General features: G+C 43.1%; 1 protein-coding gene across 2 annotated transcripts in view; it reads right to left on the reverse strand.

Annotated features, from left to right (window-relative positions):
- Positions 1-3,997: 3,997 nt before the first annotated feature.
- The window catches only part of BAK1 (BCL2 antagonist/killer 1), an 85,135-nt gene continuing 64,432 nt past the window's right edge, over positions 3,998-24,700 (reverse strand). For both annotated transcript variants that reach the window (XM_083173098.1, XM_083173099.1), the window contains exons 5-6: positions 6,961-7,141; positions 3,998-4,659 (exon numbers count right to left, since the gene is read on the reverse strand). In XM_083173098.1, the coding sequence (XP_083029224.1) occupies positions 4,561-4,659; positions 6,961-7,141 (280 nt within the window). In that variant the 3' untranslated portion in view covers positions 3,998-4,560. The remainder of the gene's footprint in view (positions 4,660-6,960; positions 7,142-24,700) is intronic.

The following is a 24,700-nucleotide window of genomic DNA, read 5'->3' on the forward strand; positions in this document are numbered from 1 at the left end:
GTCCCTGTGATGTCCCAAGTACCAGGAGAGATTCCACTCCATCCCACTGTCTCCTGTTAAGCCTAATTGGATTGTTGGTATTTTATTTTCCTATATTTTTATTTTCTTTGGAATAGTTTTTACCTGTGACATAACGTATAAAAATATCTTGTAACCTTTTTTTTTTTTTTTTATACGTTTTTTAGTGTTTTAAATTAAAATGAAAGAATCTTAATTTAGTTTTGGTATATGTTGTATATCCAGCTCAAGCCTCTGAAGAAGTCGCCAGAGCGCTACCGTGTCATTAATAATTTTGTATGTCTGCAAAACCATAGCTGCCGTGGACCAAAACAGGTACTGTGGTTGGTGGCAGTTTATTCATTGAAATAGACGCACACTTGGGTATCCAGTGACGGTGTCACGTGGCAGGGATTCGCAGATTGGCGTATCTGGGGAATCGCCGTGCCTAGGATAGTGACACCTGGGTTCAAAGGACACGCTAGCCATTAAATCATTAACCATATAAAGGATAACACTATTGTTAGCTTGTTTGCCCTGGAGCACCACTGATATCGATAATGATATCGGTGGTGGCACACATCATCTAGTGTGTATGGGACTTAAGTATTCAGCATCTCTTGGTCTCACCTGAGTAATATACTCTTTCCATCATCTACTGTACAACATAAATCCAGTCTCTCATATTCACTGCATCTGAAGTAATTGTGACAGTTAAGTTCATCAGTAGCGTTATATACTAAAATATTAGTTATGTGAAATATAATTTTTATGTAGTGTGTCCTATACTGTATTTCATGGAAAGACCCATATATACAATACCGTACTTTTATGCAGTTCTAGAAAAATGCTAAGTAAGAATGGTTTCACAAATACAGGTCTTAATAGTTTCATTTTTATTGATGAATAAAAATGCAAAGCAAATTAACAGAATCTAAATCAATTTGGAATAAGTGACTTATTCCAAAATACAATCACACCTTAATTTTAAATACATTTTCTAAAAGGAACACAGTTCACTGCATACATGGATGCTTAAGGACTTATTCTAGTTCACTCTTTCTGACAAAATCCTTCTTAGATGGACAAAACCACGTGCACTGCAGGGGTGCAGATGTAAAATGTGCAGAGAGAATTAGATTTGGGTGAGTTATTTTGTTTCTGTGCAGGGCAAATACTGACTGCTTTATTTTTACATTGCAATATAGATCTCACTTTGAAGTAAAACCCCACCCACATCTAACTCTCTCTGCACAAGTTACATCTGCCCCACCTGCAGTGCATATGGTTTTGTCCATCTAAGAAGGATTTTGTCAGAAAGAGTTAACTAGAATAAGGCCTTAAATAACGTGTTTATTGAATAAAAATGGTGATGAAAAACCATATACTGTTTAGATGCAAAACATGTTGTTAGCATATAAAAATAAAAAAGGAAGTTATACTCACGTTTCATATAATTTACCACTGGGCAAATACCCTAACATTTGGACAATTGTCAGTAGCAGACTCATCCTCATAAACTGAACATATCTGAAATTATTTCACCACTTTTGCAATACTAATTTAAAGTTTGTTAGGGAAAGGTTTCTAGAACTGTTTCAGAGTTATGTTTGCTCATTTCTCCCTGTAGATCTGCTTCATGTTGTTTAGCTTGGCTGAATTTACATTTGTGGACTGCAATATTCAAGTAGTGCCACATACTCCCAAATGGATTGATATCTGGACTTTCACTATAGGGTCGATTCAGACATTTTTGCAGCCCTGCGATCAGTATGCCCGTCTGAGAAGAATGTGCATTGCTGTAAATGGGAGAAGTCCAATAACCATGGAATGGATCCCCCCTCCCCCCATGTGCAATGCCACGTACGTCAATACTTACTCGGCACTGCGAAGGTCATGAGGAGATTGGGCCTCTGATGACGTCAGCATCCCTCCCTCCCAACGGCTGGGCCTGCCTGCATTTTCGTGCAGCACTCCTAGAAAATGCTGGGGTGCCAGCCTGCTGTCAATCAGCCAGCGTACGACCTGTGATCACAGGCCATCACTGACTGTGGCCGCACAGAGGCCTCACACATGCGCACTGCAGACCATGGGCATGCAAAATCAGGATTCGGGCCCTATGTTATTTTAGAACATTTCCCTTTTTGTTGCTTAGCCAGGCCAGTGTTACTTTAGCCTTGTGCTTGGGATCATTGTACTGCTGATAGGTGGACCATAGATGCCTAACCTCCCACATATGCAGTACAACATACTGTATAATGGAACTGATTCTGACTAAGTAACTTCTGATAGCTTATAATAGTGTTCTAGGCACTGCTGATTAGTGTTTTTTGTCACAAATGAAATGGTACAAAATCACAGATAAAGAGCATGCCGGAGTTATGGCCTGATTCACTCATATTGGACCATATAGCGGGGCCCAAAGCAAATTGTTGAACCTGGGTCCCCACTCGTGTGTCAACCATGACACTGTGTGTCAACCATACAGTGGTGCAGTGACAACTCAAATCCAACTCCTGCAAAAAATAAAAGGACACTGATAAGGCACCTACGAAAAGTAGAAATGAAACCCATGTTTTCCCTATACATACACATTTAGGGTATAGGGTTCCGTAAAATAATAAAAATATCACTGATGTATATTCCCTTTTCTATTTTCAGTCACAGCATCTACTGAAATTACTGCAGGTATAAAGCCAATTATAATGTCCACCATTGGCTTCAAAATCCTCTTACCGAGAAACTTTCCTCAGGCCAGCCCTGTGTGGCATACTACTGTAGAGTACAGTGTATAAAGTATACTACCCTGTAGTGTCCTGGGTATAATGGATACTACTGTGTGGTGTACTGTAAATAAAGGGTACTACTGTGTAGTGTACTGTGTATAAGGGGAACAACTTTGTGGCATAAATAACCATAAGGGGCTCTACTGTGTGGCGTAACATGTGTAAGAGGTACTACTGTGAAGTCTAATGAGTATAAAGGGCTATACTGTGTGGTGTAAAGGGAACAAGTGTGAGGGGGGATAAACAGTGAGCAGGTGCTGAGTGAGGTGGAGCAGCTGCTGAGGGGTGCTGTGTAGACAACTGTTAATGACTTGGATGGATAACATTGGAGATGTAAAATGGATGATTTTTACATTTGTGTATTTATTGATAGCAAGCATTTTTCATTGAATGAGTCTTTCCAACATTTCGGGGAAAAAGAGGTCTTTAAAGTGATTTTGCAATTTTTTTGGTTTATTTAGTAAAAAGGTGGATAAATGCTTTTTAAAATTTATCTGCAAGTTCTAAAATCTCCCACCAAAACACCTTTACATATGCAAGTCCAATTTAATTCAATCCATTATTGAGATTTTTACAGAAATATACCTAAAATATGGGTGCCGGATGTCCTCTGGACAGTTGGGATTCCAATGGTCAGTATACAGATGTCAGAACCGGACTGTTTAAAAAGTCTACTTACCTCATAGGGGTCCACGACCCCATAGAGGGAGAACAGAACCTGTGGGGAGCATGGAGCCGAGCCCGCAGCGTGGCGAACGTAGCAAGCCTGCAAGGGGCTTTGGTGCACTCGTCTAAGTAACGGTAGTCAGAATTCCGCTGTTGGTCTGGTGGTCAGAATCCTGACTTTTGAAGCCCCATACCACACCCTTGAAATCTAATGTCTTTATTTGACAAATTATGCTACTTAAACCCCTCCAAGTGTGTCATTATTCATTGGAAGGAGTGTACAAGAGGCATTGCACACACACTTACCTTAAAATAAAGTTTTGAAACCTTTTCACCTGCTCATGGATGTGGGCACAAACAATGGGAATTTCTTTGGAAAAGAAATGTGTGTTTGCAATTGAATTACAAATTATCAGTGGGAGTTCGCCATGAAAGCAGCTTGCAGGACCCAACTCGCTCCTAATTTGATTAATCCCATTAACTAAAATTTTACTGATAACTGAGTATAATACTTTTTAACAATAATAAATATACAAGTAACAAAGACATTGTTTTGTAAAAAGGGACTTTTATTAATTGTTTCTGTGTTAAATTGCTTGTCCTTGAATATCTCAAAGATGTCCCGTAACAGTTAACTCTTTATTATTCCCTGAGAAGATAACGGAAATTTGTATCATTGGGGTAGATGTATTAAGCATTAACAAGAGATAAATGCAGTGGTGATAAAGAGAGATAAACATCCAGCCAATCACCTGCTAACTGCCATGTCACAGGCTGTGTTTGAAAAAAATCAGTTATGTGGTGATTGGCTGGATGTCTATCTCTCTTTATCAGCCTTGCATTTATCTCTTGTTAAGGCTTAATACATCTGCCCGAATAATACAATAGTTACAAATCATGCAGACCTTGATGGCGATAATAAAAAGTTTGATATACAAAGTGAAACGTCCTTATAGCTCAGGTATAAATTCAATGTGTCCTTTGGTAATAGATATCCACAGGTTGTTTAGGAACTGGCCTCTTCTGTGCCTCAGAATTTCTTCTCATGTATCACTTTCCAATGATGGAGTAACATACTCCAATATTAACATATCAGAGTGCAATACTCCTGTCACGACAAACGCTTAATCACAAACTGCAGGATAAGGACAACACCCAATGCCATGAGCACATATTTCACGCTGTTATTTGTCAATTTAAGAACGGCAGCCTGGGTGGAATACAAACAGAGAGTAGAAAACAGAATACATATTAGACAATATACGATACAAAGACATAAATATGCAAGTATATGTGCAAGACAAATCAAACATGATAAGTACACCTGGGTATAATTGCAACAGGATACGGTCATTGGGTCTACAGCAAGTTGGCCGACAATCATTAGGTCAACACCATTAGGTCGACATGGGGTTAGGTCGACATGGGTCAAGGTCAACATGGGTCTAGGTCAACAGGTCATTAGGTCAACACAAGCATTAGGTCGACAGTGTCTAGGTCGACAGTCAAAATGTCGACATGGGGTTTTTCACTGTGCCGACAGGTGGAATTTCCTGCCCTACCATCCACTATGGCGTGGTGGGAGAATAAAATCTTGTGCCGATCGCAACGAGGTACTGTGCCCGAAGCATTGCGAGCGAAGCCAGCGATGCGAGGGGATGCGGTGCACTGGAAACTGTGTCGACATTCGGGTAAAAAATTAGTTAAAAACCCCGTCAACCTTTTGACTGTCGACCTAATGCTTGTATCGACCTATTGACATGTCGACCTAAACCCGTGTCGACCTAAACACGTGTCGACCTTGTCCCATGTTGACCTAGAACCATGTCGACCTAATGACTGTAGACTAAAGGATCCCAACCCATTGCAACATACAGCATCTATTTACATCATGCTTACTCATGAAAAGTTAATTTCTTGAAAATATAACGCCATGCACAAGTTTAAAATATAACTACAGAAACAGAACTTGTAGTAAAAAGTGTACAGCTATTATACAGTGATGATATTTGATCCCTGTCACATACTTTCCATGGTGCTAAAGGACTGTTATTAGATATGTGACAATTTGGGCTCAACTCTGGTAATAGTACATCACTCAAAGTCAAGGGAGTAAGCTTCTTGCAAACCTTCAAAACCTAGTGACCCCAGAGCAAATATGAGCTGGTGCCCGCTTCACAAATCCCCCTGGATTGTTTCCACAGTCACCATCTTCTCTGCCTTGTTTTACTTTATTATGCGGACACTCTGCACTAATGATTTCCATTGTTATTTCCTCTATGCTCTTTGGGGAAGTTCCTGTCAGTTTTCAGGCTGTGTTTCAAAAATGACTGTTAGAAGCATATTGGTTGGAACTTGGTACTTTACACATGTTATCTCTCTCAACTTTATCTATCTACAAACTTTGATTTATATACCCCATAGAATGTAAGTTACATTGAGATAGAAACAGATGGAAAACATTAAACATGCTATGCACTTATTTTGGGCCAGATGTACTAAGCTTGAGAAGTGATAAAATGGAGAGTGAAAAACCACCAGCCAATCAGCTTCTAACTACCATGTCACAAGCTGTGTTTGACAGGTAGGAGCTGATTGGTTGGTGGTTATCACTCTCCTTTTTATAACTTGTCAAGACTAAGTACATTTAGCCCTAGGCTGTATAAAAATAATTTATATGTAATTAGCGGCATACTTGTTTTGTATTTTCATGTTAATGTGTTTAATGACTCCAAGTGGTATTTGCCCCTGTTCTGCGGGACTTACTGTATAGGTGATTTACTAATATACAGATGTGTCCACATACATCTTGGTTTTACTGCACTATGTATGGCACAAATTGGCACACCTTGGACTCTGCAAATGTCACGCTTTGTAATTTTTCTAAAAATTTCCACCTCTAATCTATTACTTTATACAAATTCTACTGCTGTAAACATTTTTCAGAATCCGCCCACTTGCTACATTTGGAAAAACAGCTAAGCCGTGTTTTACATGTTGTGACAAATTGAGAAAAAAGCCAAGATGTATGTGGAAGGTTGTTTATCACACTCCACTTTATCACTTTTTGCAGCTTAGTACATATCACCCTAACTACCCTGTTTGGAGCAGCAACTTTGTAAAGCAGAGTGTCATAGCATCCCCACTGGCCACATTCTTTTCTATGTTGCCAATAGCAACAATCAGATTCAGTCTATCATTTTACAGGATGAAATAGTGAAATGATAGACATAAATCTAATTAGTTGCTATGGGCAACATCACTTCTTCTCATTTTTAGAAGCTTTAGTAAATTTACCCTTGAAATCCGGTGATTAGTTTCTCTGGCTTGTTTCATTTTCACTGTCACAATTTAATAGGAGGGATGAAAACTGGTTGTGCTATAAAGTTCTAAAGATGCCCAAATGCACTGCAGACCGAACAGCCAGCTTGTGACTTGTTCCTCTTGTTTTTATATGGTTTATATAATACTTCTCTTGAATCAATAGATTATATCTCATTACATCACTTACCCAACCACCTTGTCTGACTATCCATCGTGCAATGCTACTCTCCACTAGATATCTAGCAAGCCATTGGGCAATTGTCCTTAAAAATCCACGCTGTCCATTCTTCCAAATGTAGACAGCCATCCGATACCCAAAGCCAAGGAGTGTTAAAACTCGTCCCCAATTCATTCCAGTCTCAAAAACACTGCAAAATAAGGGTGAAAGCGATACATTCAAGATTACAGTTCTATGCAAGGGGAAGAACAAAAGTAGTGAAGAGATAAAGAAAAGGCAATTGGAGTAAAAGCATTATAGTAATATAGAATACTTCAAATAAATAAAAATGACAACTATTAAATATTGTAAAAATGTAATAGGCAAAAATGTAGTTTTTGAGAAAGTATAATAATAGATTCTATAAGAGGAATATCAAGTGAAGCCCACTTAGTGAGTTCTATGCCCATTTCCATAGCGTATCTTGCATGACATTGATATAGGTTTTTCCAGAAAGGCTGTATATCGGCCTTTGTACATTTTGCATGGTTCTGGCACCTGTGCCTGCATAGATGGGCTGAGGGCATCCTAATATAGACTGCTGCTAACTGTACCAAACCGTTCAGCCTCCTCCACAGCCTTGATTAATCCCTGTATTAGAACCAGGATGATATCCAGATATCAGGCCATAATCAAGGAGTTCCTCTCCTGGCATACTACCCCGGCATCATCAAGCACCCATTCTGAATCCAATTTAGCCCTGGACTTCTTGGCCGCTAAATTCGAAAGAGGACTAGCCTCCACCACAATACGCTCCTACGGCTCAGCTCTGGACCTCTTAATTCCAGGGTTTACAGAGAACAAATTATACCTTAGGCTTCTCAAAGGTATTTTTCTGTCTAGGCCCCTATGCCCAAAATATACCAGACTTGGGATATTAACCCCTTCCTAGACTTCCTCGCCACGATAGTATTGCCAACAGATATTTTTGGTATGTCCAAAAAGCTAGCTGCGTTACTGGCCCTTGCCTTCGCAGCAAGGGGAGCGGCGCTCTCCTTAATCCACATTTTCGAACCATGGATGACCATAACACCGGCAGGTTTTCACATAGGCTTAAGGGGTCACACTAAAACAAGTTCTGTTCAGACTCCCTTGGTAGAACTTGATTTGGTCAGGGATCAGGCAGATCCAGATCTCTGCTTGGTCACTTGTTTGACTCATTATCTAACACTTACCACTCCGTTGAGATCTGATATTTCAAATCTATTTATCACATGCCGGAAACCTTACTGTCCTGCCAGACCTTCCACTATAAGGGGTTGGATAGTATCCGCCATGCAAAATTCAGGAATTGACACTTCCCTTTTCAAAGGTCACTCCCTTCGAGGTGCTGCCATTACTTCGGCAGCAGCCAGAGGCCTTCCCTTGAAGGCCATTATGCAGTCAGCACGTTGGTCATCCTCTCGGACCTTCGTGAAGCACTATTGGAGACCCTCCGATACCCAAAGGATACAATTCCTTAGCGCAACCACCAGGTATTGCTAGGTGGCAAGCCTCCCGACTTATATACACATCTCTATGTCATAACTATTCGATAGTGGATTGCCATCTGTAAGCTTCCATAAAATCTGACCTCAGGGGGTGGGGCTTAGCCTTATATACAGCAGGAGCATGTGACTAGGAGTGCACCTGCATGACCTCCTGTGCACATGTCATGCACCAGCAGCTAAGCTCCCTACTCCAATGGCTGTGGGGTGAAAATTTTCTTTCACTATACCATCCCAGAGTATGCCTATATGCTAGGTGGCAATCCTATTCCCTAGAACAAAGAGAGTTCGCAGATCATAGATACCTGCAAACTAAGGTTTTTTCCGTCTTGTTTCATTCTTTAAGGTTTGTACCTAGCTTAAGTGCAGCTGTGATGTGGGGTGCAGATGTTTCCACCTCTGCATCGGCACCTCAGTGCTTATTGTATGATAGCTATTGTAATGAGACAAAGTCCACAGAGCAAGATTTGCCATACATTCAAAATGATAAAAACATCACAGGATCTGAGTATATAAATGAGAATATGAATAGTGCTTCTCAAGCGCCCAAAATAATCATTCTTAATATGCCATTCAACAACAGACCCTCATGGAAATTCGCCATAGGAATCTATTGAATTAGCTGGCTTGCTACATTTTGCATTGTACATAAGCAGCTTTACATAGTGTAAAACTGTTGCTTCTCGCTTACATTTTCTATGACAAATGTTTAGAAAGCTTTTCTGTATTCATTGTTAGTTCTCTGATGTGGAGTTAATTTCTAATTAAAAAGGACTATTTTTCTTTTTGTAGTTTAACCAACACATTAAGCTTAGTTTGCTATCAAGTGTTTGCTTCAAACACTACTTTCAAACACTACTTACAGCGTTAGGTCCCTCTGGGTACATATGAATCAACGTCAATCCTGTCATGATTAATCGAACTCACTGCGCAGCATGAAAATCAAAGACATTTTGTAGTACTCTGTTCTCATTTTAATTCTGATGTGATGCTCACGGATACCCCTGCTGATTACAAGTTCTTTGTAATTGTACCTATCAGAAGTCTGAGTTAATATTATAGATAATTACCTGAAACTGGATAGGAACCAAATGTAGAAAAAAAGTATAGACCATATAAATAAAGATTTTATGATGATTTATTTTATTTGTAGAGGGATGAGATATAATTGCAACATCACCCTCCCCCGACAAAAAAAAACCCAAAACATTTATTTATAGAATTAGTGGCAGGTAAATTTACACAAAGTGAGAAGTAGAGGAATGATAAGAAGACAGCAAGATGGACAAAAAGAAAGAGAAATAGGTTCTTCATTACCTGAAGCTGAAGTAGGAAGTCTAGCCCATACAGAGGGCTGGGAGGCAGGAAAAAGAAAATTAAGACATTATACAAAGTAACATATCCCAGATTTAACACAATGCACATCACATGTAAGGTTACCATACACTACTGCAAGAAGTAGCAGCAGTGTATAGCCATCCGATCTCCCTTGAGCCGCCTGGGACCTTCCTATTTCCATGGGATCCCATTCCCTGCCCCCGGGAGGGGGGCAGAGGTAGAGGCAGCAGGTCCAACCTCCGACTCCGAATGGATATGCACGGGACCGCGCATTGGATCGGATGGCATACACATGCGATTTGGGCGGATTTCACGCGTTTTCTAAGCCCTATCCGTCAGAATCGGGTGAAATTAGGCCAAAATTGCATAGTATATTATTAGTATATGGGGGCCCTAAGAAGCTGATGTATCAAGCAGGGAAAGGTGTGTTAGTGGAGAGATGAACCAGTGGAGAAGTTTCCCATAGCAACCAATCACTTTCTACCCATCATTTTATAAAGTGTACTTTACAAATGCTATGTTGAAGCTGATTGGTTGCTATGGGCAACGTCTTCACTGGTCCACCTGTCCACCTGTCCACGCTTTTTTCTGCTTGATACATAAACCCCTTAGTACCAAAAAAATATATGAACTGCTTGTCCCAGAAATCATTTCTCTTCCCGTCGTCTGTGACTGTCCGAATTTTGTGGATTTTGTGGTTGCACGAACTACTACTATCACTAGTGCTTACATTTATTTTGCGTGTTAGCTAGGTTTATTTTCCTGGTTGCAATGTTTTTTGCATTTTAGCAGTCATTTTTAAGTTCTGTTGTAAGGTCCCCATCCACTAGTGCGAGGTATCGCATCTGATACCCGCCAAATCTCTTGGCAGCTCTCGGGTGGCTGGACCGCATACGATACATCCTATGTGGTCCTTTTACATATGATATATTACATGCAATCCCATTCATGGCTTGCGGGATACGATAAATATTCTTGCCAGCCATGATGATCTGTGACTCCAATCCGATGAGTATGGGAACGCTTGGCCATATCACACTAGTGGATGGAGGCCTTAAGGATACTCAGGCAATAGGAAGAGTGTTGACAGTGCTACTGGTTTTACAGTTCTTTATTAAGGGAAAACAATTTGAAGTTGCCCATAGCAAACAATCAGCTTTGTAGTAGTACTCTTCAAGTGCAATGTATAAAATGGAAGCTGTTTGGTTGCTATGGGCAACTTCTGTTCTTGTCCACTTCTCTACCTTTTTTAACTGCTTGATACATCGACCCGCTTAGTTCATTTATGTTTGCTGTGGAACCCGTGTGCTGCCAATGTAAGAAATTCATCTCCAAGAATCCTCACTCTATCCCCATAATACTCATTCAATTTCTATGTACTAAGCCTTGCAGAGAGATATAGTGGAGGAGATACTGCAAAATACCAACTTGCCAGCTCCTAACTGCCATGTTACTGGCTTTGTTTGTCAAGTTACAACTAGGAGTTGGTTCCCTGATATTTTGCATTGCTATGCCAAGTACCATGCCAAGGAGGATTTCTGCACCATGAAGCCTGAATCACCACATAAATATACAGAAATAACTCTTAGGGGTTATTATCTTGGAAATACATTTCTTGAGGATTCTGCTGGAGGTTAGGAAACTAGAGAAACTCCCTGTGGTGCAGCATGTTTCCTGATGATTATGTTTTGGATCTTTGTATGTACATACAGTATGAATAAGCCAAAGAAGCCCAGAATCCACATCCTAAACAAATGATTTCTTGGGTGATAACATCATTACTGGACAAGTTCATTCCTAAGATAGACAATATAAATACAGTATATAGTGGCAGATGAGATCATTAAGTGTGGATATAAAAGATGTACAGGTGGTACCTCAGGGCAGTGAGTGCCAGGGTTCTCCTATTGCATTTAATTGGTCATCAAGCAAAGAATCATGGGAAATTAGGGTACATTCAGGGTCATTTAATTCTGAAGACAGCAATGTTTTACTAATATTAACAAAAACCATGGGCATAAATGATGCCTCAGCTCTAGCTTCTCTTAATATCAAGTATTTAATTATCGTCAGACAAAATAGCAGAGAGTTACTAGTACACCAAGTTTTTAAAGACCATTATTAATGAAGATCATTAATGAACAATGGGAACAAATTAGCAAACAGTAGTTTAATATTCAGAGGTATGCATCATCTTCAGGATGAAGCTTCTAAATGGTGCTCAGTGCAGAGAATTGATGCAGCTGTTGCCAGCCTTTCTACAAACACAACTATTCCATTGGAATATAGAGTCCCCCTAAAAGATCCCTTAGATAGAAAAGTAAATACAGTACTTTGGGAACATTATGTAAGTATGATGTGGTTATGTTTTAATTCTCCAGAGCACTTGGGCAGAGATTGTTCATAAAAATACATAAGAGAAAATAATCAGATGATATAAAATAAAAAAAGGGATTTTTGTAAGAACTTACCGTTCGAATCCCTTTCTCTGATTCTATCCAGGGCCGTCTTTCCCATTGGGCACGATGGGCAGTTGCCCGGGGGCCCTAGGGGCCCCCGGCCCAGCCCAATGGGAAAGATGGTGGCCGGGGTCCGGGAATCCGCTCACCCTCGCTGGGGGATCAGGGCGGTGGCGGTAGCTAGAAGCCTGATTCGGCGAAGCTCTATTTGCCGGCGGGGCGGGAAGCGCTGTTGCATTTGAATAGACTGGCCGGACGCTGATTGGCTGAATTCAGAAAATCAGCATCCGGCCAGTCTTTGAAAAGGCAACAGCGCTTCCCACCCCGCCGGCAAATAGCGCTTCACCTCCTAGCTAGCAGTGAATTTAATTTCGGGGGTCCGTGTGCCGGGGTTCTGATCACCCTCACTGGGTGATCCGGTAGGGGGATCAGGGCATCGGTGGCGGTAGCTAGGAGCCCGAAGCGGCGAAGCGCTATTTGCCGGCAGGGGGGGGGGGGCGAGAAGCGCTGCTGCATTTAAAATGACTGGCTGAATGCGGATTGGCTGAATTCAGCCAATCAGCATCCGGCCAGTCTTTTCAAATTCAACAGCGCTTCCCGCCCCTGCCGACAAATAGTGCTTCGCCGCTTCGGGCTCCTAGCTACCGCGACCGCCGCCCTGATCCCCTTCCCCAGCGAGGATGGTCGGATCCCCGCCACCATCTTTCCCATTAGTGCTATTTGCCGGTGGGGCGGGAAGCGCTGTTGCATTTGAAAAGACTGGCCGAACGCTGATTGGCTGAATTCAGCCAATCAGCGTCTGGCCAGTCTTTTCAAATGCAACAGCGCTTCCCACCCCGCCAGTTAATAGCGCTTTGCCACTTCAGGGCAGGCTCCTAGCTACCGCCGCTGCCCTGATCCCGCTGCCCGGATCCCCCAGCGAAGATGATCGGATCCCCGGCCGCCGGAAGCTGACTGGCTGCCGCACGGAGCCAGAGAGGTGAGGGTTGGGGAGGTGACTGTGGGCTCCTGGGCAAACTAATTTGGGGGGGGGGGGGGTCCAGTGAACTAGGTTGCCCAGGGGCCCTTCCTAATGTTAAGACGGCCCTGATTCTATCCTGGTGACGCAGCTCAACCTTGGGATGTAGGAGGGGTCCGAAGAAGCCAGGCAGGCTCCTCCCTTCCCCATCCCAGGATTCCTCAGTACAACTTCCAGAGCACACTAGGATACATTAACTCAGCACAACGCCTGAACTTATTAATATGCACAATCAATTTTAACATAACCATTATAACATGACAACCCATGAAAACAGCATTAGTTACTGAACATAAGGGAGGGATCGCTGTGTCACCAGGATAGAATCAGAGAAAGGAATTCAAACGGTAAGTTCTTACAAAAATCCCTTTTTCTCTTTCATCTATCCTGGTGACGCAGCTCAACCTTGGGATGTTCAAGAGCCGGTCCTTTGGGAGGGTATGCTCAGGTTTGTAGTTCTCACCACTGCTTGCCCGAATGATGCGTTCTCCGACGCAAACTCATGGAACCTGTAAAATTTGGTGAAAGTGTGAACAGATGACCAAGTGGCAGCCCTGCATACTTGTTCAGCTGTAGCTCCATGGCGCACCACCCAAGAAGCAGCAACCATGGAGCATTGATCCAGGAAGGCACTGGTCTGCCAACTTTAGTATAGGTAAAAGCAATCACTGACCTCAACCACCTAGCAATGGTCTGTTTAGAAGCAGGCCAGCCCTTTTTGTGTACATCATACAACTCCAACAAAGCATTCGTTCTATGGAGATCTTTCACTCTGTCCACATAAATGCGCAAAGCGCGAACAACATCCACATTTTTTAGTCTGTCCCTTCTTTTGGTCTCATCCGGAGGACTGAACACCGGAAGAACAATTTCTTGGTTTAAATGAAAGAAAGAAACAACCTTAGGCATAAACTTAGGAACTGTTCTAAGCACAGCCCTATCATCATGAAATACTAAAAATGGAGATATGCTCCTAACTCAGAAACATGCCTTGCTGAGGTGATTGCCAACGAAAAAGTCAATTTCCATGTAAGAAATTTCAGGTCAGCCGACCTTAAGGGTTCAAACGGATGTTTCTGCAAAAATGACAACACCAAGGATAAATCCCACTGTGCCACTGGTTGCTTATAAGGAGGCTTCAGCCAAATAACCCCTTGCAGAAAGGTCTGCACCTCCGGTATCAAGGCCACTTTCTTCTGAAAGAATGTAAACAATGCCGAAATCTGAACCTTCAAGGACTGAAGACTCAGTCCAGAAGAGAAACCATCCTGTAAGAATTCCAGAAGTCTTGAAATCTTAAACCGAGAAGTGTGACCCTTTTGACGTTCACACCATCGAACATATATTTTCCAAACCCTATAATAGTTCCTTGAGTAAACTGGCTTTCTAGCATTTCTCATAGTAGATATGACCGCATCCGAAAACCCCTTCTTTTTTAAGATGGAGGTCTCAAGAGCCAGGCCGTAAATTTAATTGATCTAGGTCCTGATGAAAAAAGGGGCCCTTCCTGAGCAGGTCTGGCCATAGAGGAAAATGCCACGATGTCTCCTGTGATCTCACCCTCTTTAACACCCGAGCAATCATCGGGAACGGAGGAAAGACATAAGCCAACTCAAACTTCCAGGGCACTGTCATGGCATCCACCGCCCAAGCTAGAAGATCTCTGGTCCTCGCACAGAATCTGGGTACTTGGCAATTGTGCCTGGACGCCATCAAGTCCACTTCTGGAAGGCCCCAACAAGATACTATCTCCTGAAAGACTTGCGGAGGTAATGCCCATTCTCCCTCCAGAAGTTTCTCCCTGCTCAGGAAATCGGCCTCCACATTTTGGATTCCTGGAATGAATACAGCAGAGACAGGCGGAACATTTTTCTCTGCCCACTGGAAAATCCTGGATAATTCCGCCATTGCCATTTTGCTGCGCGTGCCCCCTTGGTGGTTCAAATATGCCACAGCTGTGGCATTGTGTGACTGAATGCGAATGGGTGAACCCCTCAGTCTCTCCTCTGCTTGTGACAGTGTCTGCCACACTGTGCGCAATTCCAGAACGTTTATCGGTAATACTGATTCTTCCCTGGACCATTGTCCCTGTAACCGCAAGTCCAGAAAAACTGCTCCCCAGCCCCGGAGACTGGCGTCGGTGGTGACCACCAGCCACTCCCCTGACTGAAGAGAGTGACACCACTGAAGAGAGTCCACGTCCGTCCACCAAAGTAACGCTGTCCTCGACTCCGGAGTCAATATCACTTTTTCGGATTTCATGGCTTTGGGATCTCCTGACCAACGCGCCAGAATGTTCCACTGAAATGGACAAAAGTGGAACCTGGCACACTGCAGGGTCTCGAAAGTTGCCACCATTGTGCCCAATAGCTTTAGGCACTGCCATACCGATGGACCAGGTGACCTCAGAATCGTCCAAACCAGCTGAAAGATGTCCCTGGCTTTAAATTCCGGAAGGAATACACAATGTAGATGTGTATCCATTATGACCCCCAGAAATTGCAGTTTTGAGTAGGACACAAGTGAGACTTTTGAAGATTCAGGATCCACCCGTGGTCCTGTAAAAACTGAATGGCCACTGACAGGTTTTGCTGTAATTTCTCTGCTGGCTCTGCTTTGAACAGCAGATTGTCCAAATATGGAATGACCACTATACCCTGTAGTCTCAGGATCGCACCCATTACCGCCATAATCTTTGTGAATACCCTTGGGGCTGTAGCCAGCCCAAAGGGAAGAGCTCGAAATTGCAGGTGTAATGTCCCTATTGCAAAACGTAGTAAGGATTGATGTTCTCCGCAAATGGGAACATGTAAATATGCGTCTTGAATGTCCATGGACGCTAGGAATTCCCCTTGCTCCAAGCTCAGCAGAACTGAACTCAGGGATTCCATACTGAAATGGTCCACCCACAGGTGATGATTTAGAGATTTCAGATTCAAGATTGGTCTGAAGGAATTGTCTGGTTTTAGTACTAAGAAAAGAATGGAGTAAAACCCCTTGTTTCTTTCCTCTTGCGGTACCGGAACCACTACACCCTTCTCCAGAAGAGACTTCGCCGCCCCCAAGTGAGGTGATCCTCTCTGGGCAAGGGAGTAGGTAAGAACCTCTTTGGAGGAAACCCTTTTAGGTTTATCCTGTAACCCTGGGACACTATATTGCGGACCCAAGAATCCTGACCTAACAAGGTCCAAGCGTCCGGGTACTGCAAGAGGCGACCCCCCACACTGAGTACAGATTGGGGAGTCTCCGCCCTGTCATGCTGAGGGTTCTCCTCTCCTTTGGACGCCTGTTTCTTTGAAAAGGCTCCAAAAGCTGTACTTTGCAGCTTTCCCCTTTCCAGCAGCAAAACGTCCCCTACTGGAATGACCCCTGGAGGACGCACCTCCTCTAAATGAGGGCCAAAAGGAAGAATGAAAGGCTGCAAACCTAGATGATCTAGGTTTGGCTGCTAATGTAGAAAGAAAAGTGCTCTTCCCCCTGTTGCTTGTTTGATAATGGCTTCCAACTCTGAGACGAATAATAATTCTCCCTTAAAAGCCAAAGCTTCCAGGGATTTTTTGGATTCATTGTCAGCCTCCCAAGCTTTGAAAACTCTTCTAGCATACACAGACACAGCCAAAATACTAGACAGAATTTTAACCGCTTCTTTATCAGCATCTATATTCTGCTCCTGCTTTTAGCTTTTTAGCTAAAGCCAAGGCCTCTGTGTCTGGTTGGAATCAAGCACATAGAGTATTTGCCCACGCTATCATGGCTTTGGACACCCATGCAGAGGCAATAAAAAGTCTAAAGGCCCCCATATACTACGCGATTTGGGCCCGATTTCACCCGATTCTGGAGGATCGGGCTGAGAAATCGATCCGATGCGCGGTCCCGTGCGCATCGGATCAGATCTGGATGTCGGACGGTCTGCACATAATAATAATAAGATAAATCTTATGTGCAGCCGGCATTGAGCTGGTCTGGTGGAGTGGGGACCGGAGAGCAGGGTCCGGTCCGTGGGTGATGCAGAGGGGGTAGTCAGCTAGCGGCAGGAGAGGTGGCGGGGAGCGGGGTCCGGTCCAGCTGCAGGAGGGGTAGTGGGCTAGCGGGTGGACTGGAGATGTAGCGGCAAGTGGGGAGCAGGGAGCGCACGGCGCATAAAAGAGTCCGGGTAGCGGCGAGCGGGAGAATAGGAAACATCCTATTCAAAAGACTGGGTGGCTGCTGATCGGCCGAGAGCTCAGCCAAACAGCGACCGCCCTGCCTGCCCAGTCTTTTGGGACTGCCCGCCATGCCCCCCCGGATTTACATGTGATAAATCGATCCGATTTATCACATGTAAAAAATGGCACATCAAGTGCCAAATCATATCAGAAGCTGCCGGGGGAGCTTAGTGAAAGTCGGGGCCGACATTAGGCCGACTTGTCCTTAGGACAAGTCGGCGTAGTGTATGGGGCCTTAAGGGCATAACCCACACCTTCAAATGCTGCTTTCAAACAGCCCTTCAGTTTTTTTGTCAACTAGGTCTTTAAATGCAGCCCCAACTTGCACAGGTAAAAGCGTGGCTTTTGATAATCTAACAACTAAAGCATCTACAACTTAACATGCTCCTCCGGCATAGGGTATAAGCTCAAAAACCTCTTTGGCATCAGGATCTTTTTATCGGGTATTTTCCAAGCCCCACTTAAAAATCCTGCATCCCCTCATCCGAGGGAAAAGTGACTGCGTCTCTGTGCTGTCTCTTGAAAACTCCCTGCACAGGAGCTTTATCATCTTCAGCTAAATTTAATGCCTGCTTCACAGCCAAAATCAAGTCCTCAATACCAGGCATGCACAGTCTAATCCCGGGCATTGCGGCTCTGCGCAGCGTGCCGACGTCAGAGGTCATGCTGCGCATGCCACACAACAGCCGCCTCGTCCTGTGTGCACCCTGCTGAACTCCCGCCGCCTCCATGACACCGCCCACCCAGGCTGCCTGCATTTCCCTCTTCCCGGACCATCGCCCGACACCACCCACACAGGCTCCATCCTCCTGCCTACACGCCCGGCCGCACCGCACCTGTAAGTAAATATGCGGGTGGCCGGGGCAAAGTTTTGGTATTTGTATGTTTTTGTATTAGGGATGCCAATCCCGGGATCCGGGGAATCCTGGGATTGGGCATTTTTCAATCCCGAATTCCGGGATTGAAAAAATGGCCCGGGATTGGCATCCCTATTGGCGACCATCGAATGATTTCTTCTGCTGCGGAGAAATGCGAGGGGATATGTTTTTGTTACACATCCCCTCACATGTTAATGACGGAATCATCAGCGGCGGGTGGGCCAGCACTAGGACGGGCAACATCTTTGGTGCTTGGTACCGAACAAACCAGAATGAGGGCCATTGTAACCCTTACATGGATACAAATACAAATCACAGATTTACTAAGAATTGTGTTTATCAAATCAATCAAAACTTCAACATAAATTTCAGGAGAAAATACTAAATAAGTAGACTTGCCTGTGAGTTATCACAAACAATGCATACATCAGTATTACCTGTGCAGGCTTTGGTGTTTTCTACAGTAACTCATGTTATAGTTTTCCTAAAAATTGCATGGGGTCCCCCTAAAATAGCCTGGGTGAAAGATTTTTTTGGCATTTCGAAGGTTGTCTGTAAAAGTCCCTTGAAGATCGCTGCTGTCTGTGGTATGTTTGCCACCTATGGATCATTTATACAGACTTTAGATGTTGGACTTTTAATTCCTTTCTTGGTATTTTTTTGCCAGATGCACTCAGGTAATTCTTTCAACCATAGTTCCTGTACCTCAAACTCAATACTAGAAAGCAGCTGGAATAAGTAATGAAGAACACTATCTGCTACTTCGGGATTTGCCACATTTACACGGGTTTGCTGTGCGAACCCGGAATATTCCTGGGCCGGCGCTATTAACACTGCACACAGGTGCAGGTGGCGGCGCTTGGAGATGACATCATCTCCAAACACCGAGAAGGTAACCTACAGGGCTGCCCCCAGCCTCCGTACATGCCCTAGCCACCGACCGTGAGGTGAATAGATACTGAAGACAGGTATCCATTCCCCGCCTCCCTAGCTCAGCTGCTGTCTGCGCCCCCCACCCAACCTCCATACTGACCGCAGGACAGTATGTAAACATTGGTGCAAACGGGAGCCAGGTCAGATGACCAAGCATACCCGTATACACTGCCCCATCACCCCGGGTTCCACCCTGGTCAGAACCTGAGTAGGATTCTCAGGAAAATGGACCCAGGTTTTTTTTCAGCTACCCCATTTACACCACCGCTGACCTGGGTCAAAGAGGCAAAACCAGGTTTTTGCGGTAAAAGGGCTAGGTACTTATGTATTTATGTATTAGCAGGACTCCTTTCCTTAGGCTACGTTGTCAGTGTAGCCTAGCCGGACGCCCTACTAATATGTGCTGTTATACTTACAGCGTGCCGACGGTGGGCTGAAGGGCGGGCGGCGGGGCTTGATCGGCGGCCGGAGATACCGGCAGCACACGGTGGAGACGCGTCCTGGGCTCCCTGCGGGGGGTAAACACGTCATGGCCGTAATTTAGCGTACTGCCGCTGGGGGAGCATCAGATGGTTTCCCTGCTCCCCCAGCGGCACTACGCTAATTGCGTACATTGCCTCTGCCGGGGTGTCATGGAGGACGCTGCCGGAGGAGGGGAACGCTGCCTCCGGGTGTCCTGGAGGAGGCTGCGAGGGGAACGCTGGCTCCGGGGACAATAGGACGTTCGGTAAGTATAAAGCACTACACACACTATCAGCACACATATCCCCACTATCCACGTCATACCCCCATTATCGACGTGGTCGTGGAGTTAATTTTATAAAGTTTGGCGAGCACAGCGAGCCACTGAGCCCGAAGCGTGGCGAGCGCAGTGTGCCCCGCAAGGGGACACGTAGCCACTCTTCGGGCTCGGTGGCTCGCTACGCTCGCCACACTTTATAGAATTAGCTCCACGCCCACGTGGATAATTGGGGTATGACATGGATAGTGGGGATATGCACCATTGTGTATTAGCTCAGCTCCAGTGACGTAAATTACATAGTTATGTAAGTTAAGTAGTTTACGTAGCCAGCATAGTGGTGTATTGGTATTCTGCAATCTACATAATGGGCGCCCTGCTAATATAAAAGTACCAAGGGCTATTAGTGACGTCACCGGGACCCGCTGAACATGTGAGTCATTGCCTACAGTATTTAGCTAAATTGACCTGCATATTCAGCAGACAGGAGGGGTCATTAACAATGCACAGGAGCGTGCACCGTTAATGATATTGAGTGTAAAAACTAGAAGATATTGTAATACAATATCCTCTAGTGTGTATGGGACTTTATTTATGCCCCAAGAGATGTCTTGTCCATATTGGTCTTTCAGAGACATAGCTATTCTAAAGGCAAAGTGTATATGGCTGACTTATTTCACTGTATGTGGCAATTCCCTCTTATTTAAAAAGCGTTGGCTTAATGTTTGGCAATTCGCTGTCCGCCATCTAGTCAGCCCTTTTCCATTATTACTGGAATGGGCTGTATTCGGTATATTGCTGGAAGGATTTAAATTTCCAAAGGCCCCAAAAAATTATTATTAGCTGCGTCCGCTGTGTGTGCTACATATTTGAAGCTACTATGTAGCTGTATGGGCGCTGACAGTGGATGCTTTGTGAAGCTGCTACCACTGGGACTGAGTAGGTCCCAAAAAATGGAGAAAGAACAAAGAAAAAAGGTAGCGCTTGAACCAATGAGGATTTACAATAAAAAATTGACATTTATTTGTGCACATACATATTATAACACTTTAAAAATATGAAATAAAAACAATTACAAAGTTCTCTGCCCACCAAGCCACTGGTGTCAATGAGTTTTTCGGGGGAAGAAAAAACCAAAAATGGGGATCCGCTCCTATTTGTGCCGCCAGATGGTATGGCAGGGGACCATGGGTATAGCAGGGAGTCTTGAACTTCCCTTATCCAGAGAAATAATTAGATGGAATATAGTTACCAGTGCAGTCCTTTTGGTAGATAGCTTTGGGAGATCTTTAATCCTTTTTTGGATAGCGTGTTTGCTGTGTCATCCCTTGATGCTGGAACATGAAGAAGGACCGAATGTAGCACTGTAGAGCGATTGTCTGGTCCACTGGTGGAGGCGGCTGGTTGGATCCCAACAAATAAAGTGCAAATGCGTGTAGTGGCAGTTGGGGGCAGGAGAATAGGGCAGCTCCTGACGCGTTTCGCTGTCACACAAGGACAGCTTTTTCAAAGGTATACAGCTGCTGGACGCTTAGGGGTTTATATACCCAGACTTAATTAGAAAGGCAGTGCACCTGTATGACTAGAATAACCTCATTGGTTTTTACAAATATAATAATAGTACTTGGAGAGCAACAGAAGGCAAAGGACTATACATAGACTTTATATGGTTTGATATATGATCAAAAAAACAGAAATACATGCTATTTGTTTATAAAGTTCAAAGGGTGAAGGCACCTGATTGGGCAGAAAACGGACTTTCCCATTGTTTGTTTCCTGTTTGGAGATAGTAGTGTCATGGTTACATGCAAATTGGTGTTGAACTGACCAATGATAGCGCAAACTATGATGGTTAGGAGGGCGGGGAGTGTATTGCCCAATGATCGTGCTGTAAGATTGCGCGGCGTGCGTTTCAAGTCTCTTTCCCAAAGGGGGAGAGAGAAACAGCACACGGATATACAGTGTGCGTCTCAAGCCTCATTATGAGGTGGGGAAACGGCACGTGATCACGGAGGAAGGCAGGCGCACGGAAGTGTAGCGTGCGTCTCAAGCCTCATTATGAGGTAGAGAGGCAGCGTATGATCTCGGGGAATTATAACGCCATATTAATGGTGAGGAATCAAGCCTCTCTTTGAGTATAGTAGATCATGTGGGCTGATCACATGATCACTTATTTCTGAGAATACAATAGGTTCCTCAGTATCACGTGTCAGTTTATGTCACTTCATTCATAGAAAATCAGTATTAGACGTGTTATATAGACACAAGCGGGTTTTGTGCTGCCATCTAGGGGAATTTCTTTATAGTTTTTCTACCACATTAAACTGTAAGAAAAACTTTTAGTAGTAATAACATTTTATACATGTAGTTTGTAAAATAGGTCTTTGAGCATAAAATACAAAAACGATTATAACTATATGCACAGGCAATATGATCAAGAAAGAGGGATATATATATCCAAAATTTACATAGTTAGATAATTAGATTTATAGCAAGAAGATTTTTTCCAAATAACATTAATATAATGCAAAATTGCATACACTTAGGATCTCCACATAATGATGTATATATACATATATGTATTCCATGTATATAGCAAAAAGCTTTTTACACATTATACACTAATAAAAAGTTGTTTATAGTGTACAGGTATGGTGTTGGGGTTATCGGTTATTATTAATTGCTTAACTCTTGGCTACAGTTTTAGGGATGAGCCTGAGAGATGAGAGGAAGGGGGGGGAAATAAGGAAGGAAGAAAGGGGACAGAGGAGCAAGGAATTCATCAGTAGTAATATTTTCATACAAAATGGTGGTCTTCTAGTGTTTTTTTAAATCTGTTTAGATTACACTATTAAGTTCCACTGCTTCATTGAGACCGTTTGGATGGATTGAATTCATTTGGTACATCCAATATACCTCTCTCCTACAGAGGTTCTTAAAGCGATCTCCACCCCTTTTTGTTTTGGGGATGTGTTCCACTCCAATGATTTTCAGATTTTTTGGGTTGCTCATATGATTTTCAAGGTAGTGTTTTGACACACTATGTGTAGAAATTTTATTAATTATATTCCTACGATGCTCAAGGAATCGTTGTCTGACAGGGCGAGTGGTTCGCCCAACATATTTTAAGCCACATTCACAGATAAGAACATATATCACATAGCAAGTGTTACAGTTTATAAAACTGCCAATGTCATATAAAGAGCCCCCATCCACGGAGATCTGTGATGTTTTTCTATCTGTGTATTGGCACGTTAGGCAGCGACTGGATCCACATTGGAAGAAGCCCATTGGCTTCGTCGGGAGCCAAGAGGGTTGTTTTGGTGTATCGCAAATATTATCAGAACTTTTTAGGAAACTTGGTGCTAATATATTTTTAAGGGACTTATTTTTACGAAAAATAAAGATGGGCTCCTTGGGAATAAGGTCACCTAAGATATTGTCTCCTTTTAAAATGTTATAATTTTTTCTTATAATATTTTTGATTCTCGGGCAGAAGTCGTTGTATTTGGAAATAAAGGCTATTTCTCTATCTATATCATTAGTTCTCCTTTTTTTCTTTGATGTTATATTATCCAATAGAGTAGTTCTATTGATTTGGGAAACTTCTAGAAGGGCTTTATCCACAATGTTCTTTGGGTATTGGCATTGTTCGAACGCATCTGTTAATATACGGGTTTGGTTTGAGTACATGGTTTCATTTGAACAGTTCCTTTTTAAACGAAGGAACTGTCCTTTCGGTATATTTCTTTTCCATACAGGAAGGTGTGAGCTATGGTAATTAAGATAGTTGTTGGTGTTAACTTCTTTGAAAAAAGTACTTGTCACTATAGTATTGTCAGAAATCTCCAAAGTCAGATCAAGAAAATTAATTCTATTTTTATCAAAGGTGTGGGTGAATTTAAGGTTGAACTGATTATTATTCATGTGTTCAACAAAAGATTGTGCAGAAAGGTGATCCCAATACCCAAAGAACATTGTGGATAAAGCCCTTCTAGAAGTTTCCCAAATCAATAGAACTACTCTATTGGATAATATAACATCAAAGAAAAAAAGGAGAACTAATGATATAGATAGAGAAATAGCCTTTATTTCCAAATACAACGACTTCTGCCCGAGAATCAAAAATATTATAAGAAAAAATTATAACATTTTAAAAGGAGACAATATCTTAGGTGACCTTATTCCCAAGGAGCCCATCTTTATTTTTCGTAAAAATAAGTCCCTTAAAAATATATTAGCACCAAGTTTCCTAAAAAGTTCTGATAATATTTGCGATACACCAAAACAACCCTCTTGGCTCCCGACGAAGCCAATGGGCTTCTTCCAATGTGGATCCAGTCGCTGCCTAACGTGCCAATACACAGATAGAAAAACATCACAGATCTCCGTGGATGGGGGCTCTTTATATGACATTGGCAGTTTTATAAACTGTAACACTTGCTATGTGATATATGTTCTTATCTGTGAATGTGGCTTAAAATATGTTGGGCGAACCACTCGCCCTGTCAGACAACGATTCCTTGAGCATCGTAGGAATATAATTAATAAAATTTCTACACATAGTGTGTCAAAACACTACCTTGAAAATCATATGAGCAACCCAAAAAATCTGAAAATCATTGGAGTGGAACACATCCCCAAAACAAAAAG

The sequence above is a fragment of the Crinia signifera genome, chromosome 2 (assembly GCF_055691185.1).
Source record: "Crinia signifera chromosome 2, ASM5569118v1, whole genome shotgun sequence".
In the NCBI taxonomy this organism is placed as follows: Eukaryota; Metazoa; Chordata; class Amphibia; order Anura; family Myobatrachidae; genus Crinia; species Crinia signifera.